Source organism: Vidua chalybeata, chromosome 3 (assembly GCF_026979565.1).
Source record: "Vidua chalybeata isolate OUT-0048 chromosome 3, bVidCha1 merged haplotype, whole genome shotgun sequence".
NCBI classification, from domain to species: domain Eukaryota; kingdom Metazoa; phylum Chordata; class Aves; order Passeriformes; family Viduidae; genus Vidua; species Vidua chalybeata.
Genome location: NC_071532.1, coordinates 68,391,958 through 68,411,874, shown reverse-complemented (window position 1 = coordinate 68,411,874; position 19,917 = coordinate 68,391,958). Strand labels below are relative to the sequence as shown.

Here is a 19,917-nt window from a genome sequence, read left to right as displayed (position 1 = left end):
AGGGGAGACCAGTGATGAGTGGTGTCCTCAGGGCTCCATATGGGGAGCAGCGCTTTGTTTAACATCTTTGTTGGTGACACGGACTGAGAGCAGCCCTGAGAAGGACTTGGATGTTTTGGTCAATGAGAAGCCCAACATGAGCTGGCAATGTGCACTCACAACCCTGAACAACTGCGTCCTGGGGTGCATCAAGGGAAATGTCATCAGGAGGTCACGGAAGGTGATTCTTGCTCTCCAACCTGCTCCTGTGAGAACCCACCTCAAGCACTGCATCCACTGGACCTGCAGGAGTGAGTCTAGAGGTTGCTCAGAGCAGCTCTAGATACCCCATCCCTGGAAATGTTAAAGCTTCATCCAACCTGGTCTAGTAGAAGGTGCTCCTGCCCAGGGCAGGGGAGTTGAAATGATCCTCCCTGCCAATCACCACCACTCCATGGTTCTATGCAATCAGAAAAGAAATAAGGCTCAGAGCAGTACCTTTTCCATGAAAGTTCTAACAGCCTCTGTGCAAACACAGACAGCAGCTGCTCTTCCACCTGACATCCAGTATTACAAACTTTGCTTAGAAAGAGGAGTATTAAGCCTCACAGGTTGTTACAAGTGCATACACAAGTGTACACAATGCATACATTGCTCCTCTTTGGCTTTAAGCAGAAAACCAGAATTAAGCTAATACAGAAAAACATGACCTGAATGAGAATTCTTTATGATATAATTCTAAATTTGAATCCGTACTGTTAAATACAAAGTTAATACTGTTTTTTTTTTTTTTTTTTTTTGCATTCTTCCTCTTTCCCTTAGTATTTCTCAATTCCCATGGGAAACAGCTCACCTCTGAGTCACCAAGCAGACATTCCTCTTGGGGATTGCTCACATTAAAGAAAGTTCACAGGTAAAATTCCATTCAACAGATTTTATTTATCAATTTGGTTTTGCAATTACAACTGCTTCAGTTTTCTTCCACTGAAGACAAGATACAAACTTTTACAGCAACACTTGCAGAGAACATTCTTAAGGTAACAGCTTGATATTTGCACAAGTTGGCTTCAAGAAAAAGCCAGATAACTTGAAGAGTCACTACAATTCAGTGCCTAAAACTGATTTAGGGGCAAGTACAGCTACAGATCTATCAGCTACCTTCCACTTCAAAACACAAGGCCAAGAAAAACTGCAAGTTGTTACTTCAGGTTTTTTGCTAGTACACAGCACACATCAGCTGATACTGCATTTCACAAAGGAGTAATTACTTTTGACAGTGAGGCAGCCAAGCACATGGTGAAGATGTATAACCCAGCCTCCCCTCCCCCCAAAGAACCAAAAGGGAAACAACTCAAGCCACAACTCTGAACTGTGGAATTGCACCTTGCAGGCAAGGCTAATGAGCAAGAGGTGTGTAGTGCAGGCCTTCCAGAATGTGACTAAACTGATACAGCACAAACTTGAGTTTTTCAGAGAGACATTTGTACATGCCAGAGATCCTGGGTTTCCTAAAGTCTTGGAAAATAGCAATTGCTGGCACCACAACAAATTTAGTAACTAAGGCAAGGTATCCCTTCTACCCTTTAAAATAAAATTTGAGGCAAACAAGTAAGCAATTTTAAGGCACTTTAAACATTATTTTTAGTTTGCTTTACCAGCATACTTTATCATCAACCTAAATCAGGATCAGCAAAGCTCACGAATAAGCATTTCAGCAACATTTTACAGAGCAACTTTTTTGTGGCAATGTTTTCCATGCTATGAAGTGTTCTCTAGGACTTTTCTGCAAGTTTCCCAAAAGAGCCCTTTGAGGCCAAAAGTTGTATACTAGGTATAGTTTGCTTTGCTGAGCTGAAGGCAAACTGTCATATTTCAAGAGTGTTTTGTTCACTTCAAAGCACAGAATACAAGCTCATGGATTTTTTTTTTTAACAAATAAATGTAGGAAAATAGTTCTTAGGGAAAGGACAGATTTAAGTGATTTCACAATAAGGCCAAGGATATACCCTCTAACTCATAGTGTTGCTGAAAACTGGCTGCTCACTGCTGTTTTCATAAACCTGAGCTGATTGTCTTATTTTTGTTTAGAAAACCAAAAGCTAATGAACTCAAAGATACAGTACTGGTGAGTAACCTCCACACTTTGTAGCAATTTGAGTTTTCTGTGCAACACAACAGAAACAATGCCATTCAAACTAGAAGAAAGCAACACTGTACACCTCAAGTTTCCAACTGAAATGCACTTAATTTGCTCCATAATTCAAGTCCCACTGCCATGACTACTGTCTGTTATCAATGCTATTTCTGTATTGGGTGCCCAATTCCAGTCAAGTCAGAGATAGTAAGACAGTACTACATATTATCCCAAAACTGATGATCAGGGGATATCATCAGAAGCTATGCATTATGTGCTACCTCCATCACTTGATTTTATCTCTACTTCCATTTTTCCTGTGGGTTTATTTTCACAGGTGCTCAAGTCAGTCTGCGTTGGAGATGATGTACCTTTGATACTCAGATCACATGGCTCATCCAGCCAAGGGGAAAAAAAAAAAAAACAACCTGAACTATTTGGCTGAATAGATTTCCTTAACACCAGTTCACTGCAAGATGGCAGGAATCTGAAGCCAGGAAGGGAGAAGGGACAGAAAAAAGGTGTAACCTGCGATCCCAGGATTACAGCAATCCTGACTAGGATCAAATCAGCAGACCCTCTGAATGACCCTTAACTGCTCCCTCAGCAAGCAGACATACGGGAGGGCGATAAAGAAAAATAACAACAACCCAAGCTCCTGAAATTAATTGCAACAAGTTTTAAGAACCGGTTGAATAACAAAAACATCAGGATTTCTCGAACATCAGTATTTCAAGTATAATTGTGAGCTGTTGCCTTTTTATACAGGGAGTGAACTGAATTATATCACTAATTTTATGGTTGGTCTTTGTAGGCCAGAACAAAAGGTAAACAAGCCAAAGCTTCAGTTTGTGACTGAACATCGCTGTACCGTACTCCTTGCTCTAAAACAAAATCACTAAGGGACAGTTATTCTAGGGAAATTATTTTTAAACTGGAATGCTCAAGTCATGTGTATTCTATATTCCTATGTAAAGTAAATACTTAGAAGTTTTATTTATCTTCGATATAGCTGGGACATGCTTACAACCTATTGAAATTTAGTCTTTTAAGGCACTAGTACTTACTTCCCCATTAGAAGGATTATTCCTACATCCACCCTCAACATTAATTTGAAATGACATAGGAATTCTTTTTGGAATGAAGTATTTTATGAGGCAACTTTAATTCTCGTGTAAAAAAAAAAACAGGGTTATGCTATTCTGTTAAGACATTATCTAATTCTACATTTTTGCCCATCTTTCTAGCAACACACTATAAGAGCCATAAGCTACTACAAATGGTATTTCACTCCCTGAAATCAGTCACCGATAATTCACATCTTGATAAAACTGAAGGTATACTGTATAAGATGTTGTTTATATTAGCCTTCAGAAAAAGTAATTTTAAGATTGTCTACTGGACAGTGTTGCCACTGAATAAGAATCTCTAAACATTCTACATTTGGCGTTATCAAGAAAAGTCCCACATCAGCAGCCACTAAAGGAAAATAAAACAGCCATTAGAACCCATGCAGCATATTGCAAGTAATCCTGTTGAAGAGATTCATACCACTTCTTGCCAAGTGTAATGTTGCAAAAATATTCATTTGAAGTCTTCTTTTAGAGATTTAAAGGATATTATGAACTGCTGTCTTCCATGAGCAACAGAAAATATTTTGGTTCAGTGAACTACAGGTGTTGGGCTACTAGTCCATTACCAAGGGGCAGGTCCTAAAGCGTGTGGTAATTTCGGTCTTTAGATCTGCAGAATTTGTACAGAAAGAAAAGAACAGCCTGCAGACCCAGAACAAGGACAATTCCACCTATGAAACTCGCAGCATCAAACGTAGATTTGCGTGGAGCAGGTACAGGAGCCACAGTAGTATTTGAACCTGTTAAACAGCAAATTGGAAACTGTAAGTGCACAATGCTCACCACAGTTCTACAGATTTAAGTGCTGGGTTCCTTGTATTAAGAGTACTCAAAACATCAAAACACCAATAAGAAAACAAAAAAGAATCAAAAGTTAAGCTATGCCAGCATCTGAATTTAGATTACTGGTACTGAAATTCTGATTAAATGCTGTTTGTACAAGGCTAGAGCTATTTATAGACCAACTGCTCCAGACCTCAAAACTGAGCAATACCCAGCTGGACTTTATTTGTACTTCAAAAAGCCAAAGCCTTCCTCCTCTACATAGAATATATTACTGATATGCCCACATTCAAGACATACTTTCCAGTCACTGCTCCTTGCTCCAATTTTTTTTTTTTTTGGCTTAATTTTAACATAAATTGTTATCTTCCATCTACTGTACTTTACCCCAAGAGTTAGGCTTAAAAAAACAGCTGAAGTTACAAATACAAGTCTGGAAATAACAGCCATCTGCTGATGGGTAGTTTTAAAGAGCTTTGCTTTGTGAGACGTTTTCATGAAATGGCATACTTAGGACTGACTGTGAAATAAAATACTTCAGCTTATTCCCATCACTGTAGAACAATTTCATTTAACAAAAACAAAAACAAAAAAAAAAAAAACAAACAAAACAAACAAAAAACCCCCATCCCATTATTATGCTGCAAGAACAAAATACCACCTCCCAAAGACAGGGGAGTTAACTTCCAACCGCACTATTAAAATCATCCAGTTTATCTCATTTGACCAACATGCTTCTGACTTTTTATATCTCACTAATTAGCTCTATTTCTCAGGCTATATAACCTTGCTACTTGCATATATCACCTTAAAAAGACTTGCCATGAAGTTAGAAGTGACAACACCAGATACACTAGTATTACTCTAATGGTGTCACTTGGTGAGTCTTTCAAGATAACACTCTTAAAGCGACACTGATTTCTAAGTAATTAATGCTTGAATTATGGCAGTTGTAGAGTTACCTGCAGGAGTGGCTGTCGTGGTGGCTGAAGTCACGGTAGTTTTAGGCGGAGGAGCATGAGTAGTTGCATTGGTGACGTTGGCTGTTTGAGAGAAGACAGTACGTACACACCATAAACTCCAAAGCAAGGTTTGCAAGCATTGACGTTCCTATACAAATGATTTTTCCTGTTTTGCTTTAACAAGGATAACCTTTGCCCTTAGTCTGTATCCCACACAATAAAGGTGGTGAGCTAAATGGCATTAAGCCAAGTTCCTGCAACAAGGATTATTTTCAAACTTGCATACTACTGTTACTCAAATACTTCAAGGTTCTCCACAGATCAGTGATTCTTTGCTCAGACAAAATGACTTTTCTTTCAAGCACTCATATAAATGCTGGTATTTGAACAAGGATCAAGAGATCTGCTTCAAGACAACTGAGAATCTGCATCTAGGCAAAATACTTTCATTAAACTTTCATTAGAATCAGTTAGTATTAATTGTACTAAAAAAGTACCTAATCTAATACCTCTAGACAGGAGACACACACTCTTTCTTCTCCTGTCCTCAAAACACTGTGAATGCCATCACTGGAATAAAACCACTCACCTAAAATGAAACTGTCTCCTAAAAACTTTCATCATCAAGCCACCTAAGCTGGGTCTCTGACCTCTCCCCTTCCCCTAAAGATTAGTAATACTAAAAATTAATCAGTATTCCCCTATGTGCCTGGGACAAGTGTCAGCATCTGTGGGTTTACTCAAAGCTAATCATACTGTACATTAGGCTGCTCTGAGCCTAATCAAGTACCAACTTATTACCTCCCAGCTCCCTTGATCAGCAAGTTTTTAAAGATTCGGTGACTTTTTAAAAAAGAATTTCACTGTAGAGATGGCAGAGAAGTTTTTGGGAAAAAGAATCCAAAAACACCAAAAAAAACCCCAAGCTCCTAAGAATTCATAATTAGTGGGAATTACTAATTCAATTACCACTGAGCCAATTTTTAACAGAGGAAATGCTTCCTGCCAACATAACTAAGAGTTTTCTAAAATCCACTCCTTCCAAACCTTAGAAGCTTTAATGCATTCTGCACATCAGATTTTTAGTAGCCAAGCTACTACAGTGAACTTTGGAAGAAGCTGCTGTCTTTCATGTTATTCACCAGTTCCCAGTCTCCTGCCATTCTGAGTTCAGTGTTTCTGTATTACCTATAGGAGTGTGAGCTGTGGTGGGAGTACTGGCTGTGGTAGCATTGGAAGACGCCGTGGTAGCATTGGAAGACGCCGTGGTAGCATTGGAAGATGCTGTGGTCGCATTGGTGGGTGTTACAGTGACATTGGAAGTAGGTATTACAGTGACATTGGGCGTAGCAACACTGGTAGGAGGAGAAACTGTGGAAACTATGAAAAAATAAGGTTACATTAGAGACTGTATTGAACTAAAAAACAACCCAACAAAACAACATCAGACAGCATAGCTTTAGGAATTTCATACAGCACTGAGTTCTAGTAGCTCTAGTAGTTTTAGTTTGAAATTACAAAGCTTTTCAATCCATTATACTAACACCAAAAGCTGCATAAGTGAATACGTGAAAAATCTTGTCACGGGCAGCCCAATAAAGCCAGTGTTCAACTGGCAACTCAAGATTCCTCAAAGCAAACCAGAGTGAGAAGAACCCTACTGTCCAAGCAGAAACTGCATGCTTTACACAGGAGAACACTAGGTATAGAGCACTGCTTCCCAACCTCACTGCAACTGAGACTGAACCTGAGCTTTAGGTAATGCAGCCAGCTATAAATACAGTAGAAAGCAGTCAAAGTATGGGAAATAAAGACAAGAACCTGGAGAAATTAATGTACACATGTATAAAAAGGAGAGCAGGAAAAAAGTCAATCTATTTGTATTTTGATCACAGCAGAAGCCAGCAACCTAATCAGTCCAGCTGCCTTTTTACGTCAATCTCAGGTCAAACATTGTTACCTTAAAACCACGACAACACATCCACTAACTGGATCAATTAAGATTTTCTCAAAATCTACAGTTTTACCACATTAGTTTTAATTGAGACTTACTCATACAGCCATCATACTCAGCAAACCCACATACAACCCACAACTCCTTCTGTTGCATGCTCTCCAGCACATTTCACATCATATCCACCCACTCCAGGCACCTAGGGGTGACCTTTCACTTTTCTCCATGAAAGGAATGTTGCTATCCACAGATCTCTGGCAGGCAGCATGCTCATTTACCTCTCAAATAACAACTACAAGTACATTATCTAACTTCAGTATTCTGACAATCTGAAGCCTGAATCCACATTGCCTTTCTCTTGGTTATGGCAGGATCAGGTCAGAAAGGCTGCCACTATTCCTTCCCTTTCACATAAGATAAGACCTTTTTGAGGTTGCATCAGTGAGGTGTGCAACAGATGCCCTATTCCCTTTAGGAAGGTAGCGCCCAATGCACTTCAAGAGCTTTATGACTTTGGGGTGGGGGAAAGTCAGTCAATTATGGTGGATATACATCTGAGGAATGATCACAGCACACACAGTGGCCTCTGACAAATGAACAACCTTCACTCTTGTACACTCCTCACTGGTATGTGGAAAATTTAGCACAGTACGTCTGTTAAAGACAGGAAGACAACTGGTAGAGCCAACTAATACAAGGTACACCAGGACTTCTAATTTAGTTTCAAGTACAGCCTTCCCAGACTAACACGGCAAAGGATCAGATTTGCAAGAGTAAAGGATGAGGAGATGTTTTTATCAATGAGCTGTTAACTTCAGAATCTGTATCAGGGTCTCAGACGTTGTCCCAATGACACCTCCTGCTGTGAAAGCCTCTGTGGGGTCTTTTACATGGGAAAACAGCAAGTTCCCCAACTCTCCCCATCACTAGATGCCTGCTCTTCACTGAAAAAAAAAAAATACCCTGATACCACGAACTCAGCTTTTCAGCCTAGCCAAGCTGACGTTTATCCCAAGATAAACCCCTTGTACTGGCTCTCGCGCAGGGTAAATTCGGATACTCCCCTTACAGTCGAGGAGGAACCAGGAACCACTGGAGGGGTCTGGCCTGCCGGCCCAACAGTGCCCTCTCCCGTCGCAGCGGAGCGTGCTAAGCCCCGGCGGAGCAGCCCCGGAGCGGCCCAGGCTGCCGCTCCCGCAGGGTGCTCCGCACCGGCCCGCATCCCGCCGGCGGGGCAGGGCTGGAGGAGATCCCTGCGGGCTAGAGCAGCGGTGACCGGGCAGCGTCACCCTCGGCTGCAGCCAGCGCCGCTACGGACCGCGGCCAGGGAACACTGAAGCGCTTCCAGACAACTTTTTTGTTTTCTTTTTTGCTGCTGTCCCCGCGTTTTGGGGCTCGCGTCACATTTCGCGGTTCTCGGCCCCGCAAACACTTCGGCAAACAGCCCACAGGGCCCGAGCTGTGAGCAGCTGGGGCCAAACCCGCGGGACGAGTAACGGGGCTCCCAGCGGGATAAGGAACACGCGGCAGCAGGGCCAGAACGACACGGCTGCACCGCTCCCAGACCCGTTCCAAGGCTGCAAGAAGCAGCCGCCCACGGTTCCCTGGCACCGGCTCCCTCCTCCAAGGGGGGACAGCACAGGATAACGGGTCCCAGACCGGCACAAGCAGGAGAGCGGCTCAAAAGCTCGGCGGGCTCCGGCCGCTGCGCGCAGGAAGCGGCGGCGGCGGCCGAGCGAGCGCCGGGGGAGCGCAGGGCGGGTCCCGGCGGGTCCCGGAGCTCCGCGGCGCTCCCGGCCCGCCGCCCGCGGAGGGTCCGGCAGCAGGCGCGCACAGACGGACAGCCCCGCCGGGCTCGGTGCGCGGAGCCCGCCTCGCTCCCCACAGCGCCGGGCACGGGGCGGGGCTGCCCCGTCAGCAGCTCCCGGAGCAAAGGAGGGGGGAGGGCGCGAATCTCTCACCGTCGGTCGTCTTCAGGTTCGCGGCCAGCCCGCAGAGGCAGCACGCCACGGAAACGACGGCGAGGGGGAACGTAAATGTCGTAAGTGTCCGGCCCATGGCGGCGATGTGGCGAAACGAGGGGGCTGCGGCTCCCGCTCCTGCTCGGCACTTCCCTTCCCTTCCCTGCCCCGCTCCGCTCCGCTCCCGCTGCCGCCGCGCGCCGCCGCCCCGCGCAGCGTCACGTCACGGGAGCGCCCCGAGCTGGCCCCGCCCCCCGCCCGCGGCGGGGCTGTGGTTTCGCCCGGCTTCCTCCTGCCCCCCCATCCGGCGGGTAATGGAACGGTCCGCAGCGCGGCGGCGCCACCCCCCCACGCGACCCCGCCGCTCCTCCGGGAGGGAGCTTTTCCCGCGCGTTACGCGCCGCTACGTCACCAGAGAGGTCCCGCCCCCTCCCCGCCGGGTCCGCTCATTGGCTGGGGGAGAGGCGGAGGGCGGGGCAGGGGCGCGCGCGGGGCTGCGTTTCCCGCGCGGGCGGCGGCCACGCGGTCCGTGCTGGTGGCGGGAGCGGCGCTGGGCGGGCGGTGCGGAGAAAGCGGCTCCCGCCGGCCCGTACCAGCTGCTGCCCCGTTCCCACGCCGCTCCCCCATTTCTACCGTGGCAAAACAGCCAAGTGTACTTAAATTATACTTAAGTGGTGGTTTAAATGAATCGCGCGTGAACCGTAGCAATCTGCGTGCGGCGCTTGCGGAGTGTTGTCCAGCTGTGCTCCCAGCAGCCCTGGTGCCATCACAGCTGGCAGCGGCGCACTGGGAGTTTGTGTAGGTCCCGGGTGAAATGGTTGCAGTAGCAGGAGGGAGGCGTGGTTCAAACCGTAACCCTTATCTTTACAGCTGCGCTGTAGAGAGCACCTGGAGAAGGCTCCTTGGTCATCCCACCGCTTCTTTTCTTGGACCTGGCAGTGTCAGGTTTGCAGCTGGACTCGAAGGATGCGTCCAACCTAAATGATTCTAAGATTCAGTGATTCCCCCAGACCACTGTGTAGAGTTCCCCCTATGCCTATCACATTTTCTCTGTCCTTTGTTTCTTCCTAAGGCAGCTTGAGTCTATATATATCATGATCAGTGGACTCTCTGCAAATAAAAGTTTATTTGTGTAAATCTGCCTCAGCATTTTGTGCAGTGTCGACAGAGGTGAATGTTGGGAAACCAAGGCAAACATTCATGTGTGCTTGTATTCAAGGAGAGCTAAGCTAGAGCTATAAAGCAAATTTTATTATGGTCTAGGTCAAAGGACAAATGGAAGAAAAGAGTTATAATCAGGACAATTTCCCCTTGGTTCTCCTAAGTGTGAGCTGGACTTGGGCAATAAAGAGGAAACTGCCAAATAAATCCCTAGCTTAATCTTCCCATTTTACTTTCTTTCCTGAAGGTGTTATATTGCCAGGAGCCAAGAGACCAATACAAATGCAGACATTTTAAGTCAAGCTACCTATCATGGTTACTGTGTTAGCTATCGAGGGGCCTGTAGGGCTGCTGGTAATACATAATTCGGGTACAAAGCTTTCTGACAAGGTTCTGTACTGCCATATATTGTGGTGCTTTCTGCTAGCAGGCAGGATGGTTAATGCTTTGCCTTCCTGCAAAGAAGTCTCAGGGAGAAAACAAAAGAAAGATCTGCAGAGAAACAAAATAGAATCAATTTTGTGATACGAACTGGAACCTTGTAACAACTGCATTAAAATGACCAAACATGTTCTGTTGTATGTAAATGTCAGTAGCATCAGAATTTAGTTCTGAAAAGTGATAAGAAAATGGAGTCGCACAATGACTTCAGTTATCTCTCATTCTCCATTTGTACTGGAGTGGTAGTGTACAATAATTTCGTTATTTCTGCAGTATGACAAAAGTTTCTGGCCTTTTAATAAGAAATATTTTTCACATGCATTATTAAAATACAATATTTCTGTTCCACTTTGAATAAACAGCATAAGTTGAGAAACAGCATAAGTAAAAATTGCAATGTAGTCAAAATTGCAGGGAGCATGGAATGAGGGAGTTTTCTATGGATTCCACTCATCCCTCCTGGCCATACCTGAAGAGGTTTTTATGTCCTTCTGGGACAAGGGTCTTCTGCTTGGATCAGGGCTTTATTCAGAGGGTCTACTGAGATTTTACTAGACATGTGAACTCAGGTTTTCTTTTTTGCAGGTCTTGTGGGTTATAATGTTAAATATATCTTCAGCAGTTATCAGTGTTTTATGAGGGATTGCAGTGGCAGTTCTGTTGATGTACTAGACACATGAAGTGTAATGGTTGCTGCAATCTGCATTTCATCAGGAGTGCATACTAAAAATCTCTTCTTTTGAGAAAGTAATAGGACAGTTAAGTTAAATAAGATAAAAGACAAGACTCTAATTAGTGTTTATGTGTATGGAAAAAGTGGGAGAAAATGAAGTACATAAAAAAATAGAACTAAGACTACCAGCAAAGGCAAGAACATCTCCACAAGCAAGTGAAAACATGTTTATCATTCTGGGGGCTGGTGGGAATCCGGGGAAAAGATAAATGTGGTTTGTCTGTTTTTCCTTATAGTCAGCCTCCTGGGACTTTGTTGCAGCATACAGTCAGCAGGATCATGGCAATCTGGGTTGTTGTTGTTGGATTTAAAACACCACATTAATCACTGGATTCAGTTCTCATTGCACTGTTGTATACTTAGTGGTTAGTAAGGCATTTACGTCTGTTTTGAATCTATAAGGAATTCCAAGCACTGCATTACTGGAAAATTATGTAAAATCCTTGACAAAATGGGCAAAACCTAAGAGTCTGCAGATGCCCATTTTAGGAAAGCACATTTGAAACATAGCAAATGCCCAGGATTTGGAGCAGATTGTGTTGTATCAATTGGTGCTTTGCAAGATGTGATAATGGATTGAAGAGATTCCACAGGAGTATACAGCAGTTTGGGATGACAGCAGTAAATGAAAAACAAAATTTAGTTGATTAACTGAAGGGAATATATATTTCCTTCATTTTGCAAATGAGAACCAATGAACATTAGTTCTCATTTCCATATTGTCATTTCAAGTGCACGGAAAGAGAAGTGCATGTGAAATGTAAATATGTGGTGGGTGTTTTAGCAGGGGGAATACAGCATCTGAGGAGGTTTTGAGGTATTTGTTACCATTTACATTATGATGCATTATTGTATCCTGGTGCCGTGAATTGTTCAGAAATAATGTGTTGACTCCTGTGCCTGGAGCTTTGTAACCTTTGTTGGTCCTTGCATCCTAAGGCAGCTATGGCAGTAAATCCCGCTGTAGGGGTGTGTCCAGCCAGGGCTGGATATGGCCCCAGGCACATCCAGGGTGGTGCATGCCATACTGCATGACATCAGGGGTGTATTTAAGGTGCCTGTGTGTCTGTCCCCAGCAGGAATTCTGTGTGAGGACATTGGCACCTGTACTGTACAAGCTGCTGGCCTGAGGCAGGCAAGGTGGAGCTGTGTTTGGTGCACACAAATTCTCTGTTATAGGTACTCACTCAGCCCCACCAGGTGGGGTGGAAAGGCTGCTTTTAACATAAGGAACAAATAAAATAATAGAGTGGTTAGTGATAATAAAATAATGTTTAAAATATTTTCTTAACTCTTTTACAGATAGAGATACAGGCTGATGCTTTTAGCCTAAGGCAAGCCAGAAATATGTCTTGAGAATAATAAAAGGCAACAGGTAGAGGTAAGATGGAATGGAAAGAATAAACTTTTCACCTGTGCAGCTGCAGCCAACTAGATAATGAAGACAGGCTGATTTAGCTGACCAAAGGAAATAAGGCCAAAGGAAATAATGTTTAGATGGAGTTCTTGTAACAGTACATCCACTGACTGTATTTTTTAACATGCATTTTTTAGTTGGTGATAGTGTAATACAGTGGTGGGCTTTGGCCTGTGTCAGGGCAGGAGCATATTCCCTAGGAGTTTAGCTGTGTCCTCAAGCCTGGCTGATAAAAATGCCTTGGTCAGTCTGGGAGGTTTTCAAGTGAAGGAACTTCAGGGAGGTCTCCACAACTTTTTCTCAGTAGATGTTTTTGTTCTGAGGCTCTTGCATCTGGCCCCTGCCTGAGATGTAACACCTGTGGGTTGCCTGTGCCTGGCCTTGGGTCCCACTCACCTGTCCTCTTGCTGAGCCCTGATGGCCTGGACTGGTGCTTCTTCCCACACAGCAGCTGAGGTCCAGGCACAACTGATCTCTGTTGATCTGGCCACCCATTACTGCCTCTTAACATCCCAAATCTTATCAGAATTACAGTACCAAGATTTTTTTCTATGAAGTTCGTAAAATCATTCCACTTACCCATTTTCTTTGTGCAATAGCTGTATTACATCATTCTGATCCATTTGATGTGCTGCATAGTTGATATTATCAGTGAAGTTCTTTCAAAACCAGTCCCTCCAAGTACCTTTTTTTCCTCCCTGGAACTGGTGGCAAGAATTTTTTGTCTGACTTACAGCTGTGGGTCAACAGTGAATTAGTGAAGGGCATCCCAAGCAATAAAGTATGTGAAGGGCAATAGCAAAGAGCTGTAGCCATGATAGTCTAAAAAGGAAGGCAAGGTTGGTCTGTAGGAAGGTGAAATATGTTGTCAGAGGTCTGTCTGAAAATGAACGTATGCTTCAGAGATCCCAGGGCTTCCCCAGATCCCTGTGGAGTACCTACACAGCTGAGGAGCCACACTAACAACTTCTGCTGGCTTTAGCAGCCCTCCTGGATCAGATTCAGAAACCCTCTAGCCTCAGATTAGGTAAACTACCTTGTAGATAATGACTTTGGCCTCCAACTTCTGTCTCATCAGTGCTTGAATAAGTAGGGGGAATGATTGGAGCCTACTGTCTGTGCTGTATTAACACAACGTCCTTGACACATACGCCTGTGCAAAGAAAACTGGTGTGTAGTCTGAGGGCTTCTTTCATCACTTTCCATTTAAAGCAGTGTCTAAGAGAGTGTTTTGCTGGAGTAAGAAGCTCATAAACTTTAAAAAACCCAATAAAGCAAAACTTGAAAGATACCAGTTTTTCTTACAGTGGTGACACATTACATAAATGAAACACTGTGTAATCCGGTAAGATAATAGTTTTCTCAGAATGCATGTTGCTGCCAGCTGTTCTTTGTAGAAGGGAGTTGTTTTATATGGTTGCTGGGAAGGGAACTTCTCCAAACCCAGCAGCTGACAATGAAAGTCTTCACCTCCCCATTTGCCAACTGCCCCTGAATTTCCTGGCTTTGTGGAAACCCTATGGCTTGCCTCTGGACTTGCATGTCCTCTGGATGCTTGTGCATGCTATTTCTCTGGTATGGCACTCTGAGAGACAGCACTGTATTTCTACTGACTTGACCAGAGATGTAAGTTATAGCAGAAAATATGTCACAAAACATCATTTTGGATTAAGATGAATATCCTATTTCTGTTTAATTGTTCATAGCCTTGGACTCCAACTTGCAGGCACTGGAGAACCAGGCTTGAAAGATGCACTTGTTTCTTTAGGTGACCTCTTAATACTGGATGAAAGATTTTAGCATGCTTTTTTCTGGCAGAGTGTCCTGCCATGACCAATGCAAATACAGTAATTATGCCTGAAATACAAAATGTTTCCTGGCTGTACCCTTCTCTTCTCGTTATAACTTTTTTCATGTGGTGTAACTTCAGCCAGTTGTCTCCTGCCCAGCTCCCATGCATTGTTGTCCTAGACCCTGAGTGTATGACATCCAGCTGGACATCCAGCCACCATCCTTGTCACCAGGTCTGTGACTTTTGGCACAGGATCAGCTTTCTGATACTTGATGTGATGAGGCATTTGCCTGCTCTCAGAGTCCCTGAACATTGCCCACTGCCAAAGAATGAGTTTCTGGGCTCTGACATTTGGTCAGATCAGGTCATTTGGACTCAAATCACATGCTGTGTTCTGCTTTGATCTCTTGTGGAACACTGGAGACACTGGAGTGGCAGCCACAGAGCAGACCTGCCATGGGTGACCAAACCAACAGCAAATAAAAAAATCAATTAACTGGCCTCCTAACATTGTCGTCCTCTGATAGTCTTCAGAACTAAAATTGCTTTCCTGACTTTAAACATCTGAATATAATTTACAATCCTTGCAAGAAATAAGAGCCACTAACCTCTGTCTCAATATGCAAAACCGTATCTTTTCATAGCAGTAGTCTCTGTTACTTACAAAAAGTAATTTGTCAGGAAATGTGGGGTTTTATGAAGAAAATATCACAGTCTATTTTAATATTTGACACAGAACTATGAAGTGAAAAAAATTACTCTAGGCAGATTGATTTGAAATGTTCCTACAGAAGATTTAATTCCTATATAATAGTCTGTGTATAGATTGCAGAATGCTTTGGAAAATGGAAGAATGAAATGTGTTATTGGCTTCTTAGCTAGCTGCAGACATATAAAGGTATTTTAGGTTAAATAATCTTCTTGTTTTGTAGCATCATTAAAGAAAAACTTAAATTCCCTTGCTAAAATTAACACAATCTTCATCTTCAGAGCCTCTGGAGATCACTCCGGGTCTATGCCCTCTTCAGGCATTCAGTTAAACATTTGCTGATTTGTTAAATCTGTTCCCATTTAGAAGTAAACTTAAGATCGTTACTTTTCATGAAATCCGTGGACTTAAGCTCGGACAAAATCAGGTCTCTCCAAATACTTCCCTAATTCAGCCTTCCCCATTTTACCCCGGCGCTGTTCTGTGAGGTTCAGCAGCTCATGCAGTGAGCCCAGGAGCAAAGGTCACTCTGGCAGAGCTGGGGACAGGGGTGGGATAGCTGCACTCTGATGGTGTCCGGGTTGCCCTGGCACAGCAGGGTTGGTTTAGCCTTGTGTTTGCTTCCCAGCTCCACAAATGAGTGCTCTTTCCTTTGAACCTCCAGTGCACTCGGTTATGGCCTCTCTTTCCAGCCTGCATTTTGATCTTAGACATACCTTCTCTTCTTTTATTGCTCCCCTGGAGCCATCTATGCCCCAGTACTGCACAGTGTGTCACAGAGACCTTGCATACAAGAAATCACTGACAGAGGATTATATATTTACATCCACACATAACCTTAACAATATTGCAGTAACTTTAGAAACAATATTTTTCTCCGTTTCAGTGGCAGTAGTCACTTTTTTTTTTAAATTGAGACCGTCTGCTATAAATAATTACTTAAATCTTCTGCCTGCTTTAGCATTTCCTGGTTTTAGCCTCATGCAGCCAATCTGATTTCAAGGACATTAGTTTATAGTAGTCAGAGCAGGAACAAATGTTTGGCCTTCACTGAAGGCACAGTCCTACAAACATATATTTTCTTCTTTTTTGTCTGAGATGTCATTTTATCATATCAGTGCTTGTAACTATATAAACATATTAACACTATTTTCCATAAATTGTAAGTGCACTATGTTCATAGGTCTTTTTCTCTTCTCTTGTAAAAATACTTAACACCTTGTGAACATTTAAGCCAAAAACCCAAAATATTTCCAAGCCATTCAAATGTGCAAGATGATATGGTTTTATTTTTGCTGGTCTGTAAAAAGCTGAGTGGGAAATAATGCTCTACCTTACAACAGGCAGGAAAAACCATCTGAGAATCATGAATTGAAGGTCCCACAGTTAATTATCTTGCAGGCTACTGTAGGCCTTTTGTTATATGTAGGTACAGCCTCCAATGTTTGGAGGATCTCTGTGTCCTTGATCACTTGCCTACAGGAGGGAGAAAGTGCCCATGGGATCCATTTCCATCCAAAGCCAAGCTCTGCAGCCTCTGTTTTGTGGGGCCATTAAACCCAGGCACCTGTTTCCTAGTGACAGGCTACACTCACTACACTCTTTAGAAAGTTCTTCCTCACAATGTGTGCTGTCAGTTTGTGATTAAGTAGCCTCCAGTTGGCGTTTTAGGAGAGGTGAAAATACTGTGGCTTTATGCAGCTACATTTATTTAAAGAAGCAAGTGCTGTTCCATGTGCCCCAGCTACAAATGGCCAGTACTTTTGAGATGAAGTCAGGAGACTCTGTGAGAAGTGACAGTGGTAGGGAGAAGTGACTCCCTGTGAAATATCCTTCATTTCCTTCCTTCACAGCACTAATCTGAATCCTGAAAACAGTCCAGCATTTTGCGATCTCTATGATTTTCAGGCTGTCCTTCTCCCACGCTGTGGGAGGACAAGCTGTGCCTCCTGCATGGTGATGGATGCCAGCAGAGCTCCATACAGCTTTGTACCATATCCCATCCCACCCCACCCCATCCAGCAGAGTTGCACCAAGCAAGGAGGGGATGCTGCAGGCATCCCTTGTTCAATTGGGGACATCAGAAAACCTTAACAGAGCAGAGCCTGGAAAGTACCTGGCTGTCCTTGTTGTACACTGTGGCTTGTTTTTGCTTCCTCAGGATTAAACTCCCACTCAGATTTAGGAGGGCCTGGCTATAAGATCATGGATCCTACACCTTTCAGATTGCACAGAGCCGGTGGCAGGGCAGCAACTTGGAGTGAATGTTGCTGGTTATGAATATTTCCAGCTTTTGGGTTGTTCTCTGTAGGTTTGAAAGTTATGCTATTTTGCTACTGTCAAAGATGCTGTCTTTCTTCATGGTGTGGTAACATGGAAACTACACTATGAATTGTTCTTTCTGTGGTAAAACTTAAATATTTTGTTCTCTTCCATCAAGCAAACTGCTCAAAGCAATATTCTTGTTTATTACATTCCTGAAAATCTAAAAATTTTAGCAGGCTAGTCCTATATGTTAACCTACTGAGAACAAACTTCTAGTATGCATCTGCTAAAACAATGTTTTTCAGTTTGTGAGGGCAGAGCAGAGACTGGAGGTTTTGTGAAACACCTCCCTGTCTGTCAGGGCCCACCTTGGGCTGACACTGAGCTCTGCAGCATGAGTTTGTAACCTTTGGTCCTGGAGATGCCCTGGCAGCTTCCTTAGTTTTGCCATAGGGTTTTCTAGCTTGAGTAACATATTTCTTGTCCAGGTGGAGCACTGGCTGGAAGGTGATGTGGAACTGTGAGCTGTTCCTATGGTGACTCTTGTTGGCCATCCTGAGGATCCCTCTTTCTTTGTGATGGACGGAGGAGCTTTCATCCAGGGAAAGAGTTGGGGGATGAAGTGCTGCAGTTGTGGTGCTCCCTTTGCTGCTATTCACTGTACAAGTCCCTTTTACCAGCTCCCTCAAGCTCCTTTTCCTTCTTTTGCACTCAACTTTTTCCTTTCCCTCAAAGGTTTCACTGAGTCTTATGCCAGCAAAGTCTGGTTTAAGTCCATCTTTCAGCCAGTAAAGAAGCTAATAAAAATGTACCCATAAAAAAGCACTCTGGATCCCTGTTGTTGGTCTGTAACGACTCTCACCAGAGTAGCTCAAGATACTGATCATGGCAATTCCCTGTGGCTGCTGTATTATTCCCACTGTACAGATGAGGAAAGTAGGAGGCAGAGAGGGTGCTCCAATCACAGGCTCAGCTCTGCCTCTCCTCATGCCACTACCAGTGGCACAGGACAAGGCTCCCGTGAGCACAGTCAGGGCTGTGAGGGTGGGACACGGCTGGCTGGGCTGGGATACCCAGCTGCTCCCAGCCCTTGGCAACTTGCACAGGAAAGCGAGCAGGATACTTCTTTATTTAAATAAAATGACAGAGCTGAATGAGTGGAGAGCAGATACTGAGTTAAGGAGGCCAGGGTGCTCCCAGAGTAGAAGATTTTTTCCAGGGTAAGGAGAGGAGGCAAGCGATGGGAATGAGAGCTGTGAGGAGGTGAAGAGGATCCTCCATGCTGGCTGGGAAAGAACTGGTGAGAGAGAGAAGAAATGCCTCCCAAGAGTGATGACTGGGGAGAAGCAAGCATTAGGTAAGCTTGTGTTTGGGGGATTATGGCAAGGACTTGACTTCCTTTTCTGTGGAGAGGAGCGTGGCTTTGGGGTGGGGAGCAGGGGAACCACTGATCCTCCATCACCATCTAACCTGATCACAATGAGCAGTCAAGAGCCCCATCAAGCTCTCAACAAGCTTGAAGGAAAGCGAAGAAATATTTAGATTTTATTTTTCTCAGGTTTTTTTTTTTATTCTTGTTGCCTTGTTTGAGAGCCTTTCTCAGAAACTGATTCATACAAATGGTAGTTAAATTTTAACTGAACAGTTATTCTGACTGCTGCCTTGTGACTTGCAAAATTACTCCAGCAGACTAATTTTGGAGTGGGATGTTTTGTCCTTTGACACAATGCTCCAGTACGAGCGATTCTGCGTAATTGCCTCAGTCCTCTCATCTCATTACAGTAAAATGAGGTTGTGTCCCATTAATTCCAGCAGGTGCTGGTTGCAGTGCCCAGACACGTGCCAAGCACGGAGTCTCCCGGAACATTACCGGCTGACAGCGGCATCTCTCACCCTTTTCAGATATTGAAGTTATTTGTCCTCTGCCCTCATGGTAAAGTAGGTTTGCGGGAAGTATTGAGAAAGCAATCTAAGCCTTAAAATAGAAAGGCATACCCAGGGGAACACCTTTCTTAAGGGTGGAAAGCAACTTTAATTAAAGAGGGGGAGAGCAAGAAGTAGCAATCTCCTCCTTTAATGCATCAACACATGGACTATGTGCAATATGGGTAACAGAACTCTTGCAGGGACACATTCAAGGTTGACTGATTCCAAATGAAATCCACCTTAAAATTACGGAAGCAGTTTTTGGTATATTGTCCCCTTCCCACATGACATGGCAGCTTCTTTCCTGAGTAGCACAGGGAAAGCACAAGCTCTGCCTGGGGGAGGATGATGGAGCTGGAGTCAAACAGTGCATGCAAGCTGCCACAGCTCCCCTGTGTGCAGAGGTGCCTGGGTACATGCAAACTTGTTTCTACCTGATGTGTAAATCAAGTAAATCTACAGGTCATAAAAAAAGACAATTTTTAACCAAACAGAAGGTGCAAAGGTGAAAGATGAGCTCTAGCACAAATACATTGGATAACATTGCTGGAAAAGAGGATTTGCAAA

General features: G+C 43.9%; 1 protein-coding gene and 1 long non-coding RNA gene across 2 annotated transcripts; one reads left to right on the top strand and one right to left on the bottom strand.

Moving 5' to 3' along the window:
• Positions 1-898: 898 nt before the first annotated feature.
• On the bottom strand, positions 899-9,070 carry CD164 (CD164 molecule). The gene is made up of 4 exons (XM_053939187.1): positions 8,907-9,070; positions 6,180-6,371; positions 4,992-5,072; positions 899-3,986 (listed from the first exon to the last, which is right to left on the bottom strand). The coding sequence occupies exons 1-4, from the start codon at positions 9,001-9,003 to the stop codon at positions 3,826-3,828; spliced, it is 531 nt and encodes a 176-aa protein (XP_053795162.1). The 5' UTR covers positions 9,004-9,070; the 3' UTR covers positions 899-3,825.
• Positions 8,911-10,043, top strand: LOC128786127 (uncharacterized). The gene is made up of 2 exons (XR_008430184.1): positions 8,911-8,986; positions 9,777-10,043. It is a non-coding gene; the product is annotated as an uncharacterized LOC128786127 (long non-coding RNA).
• Positions 10,044-19,917: the final 9,874 nt, after the last annotated feature.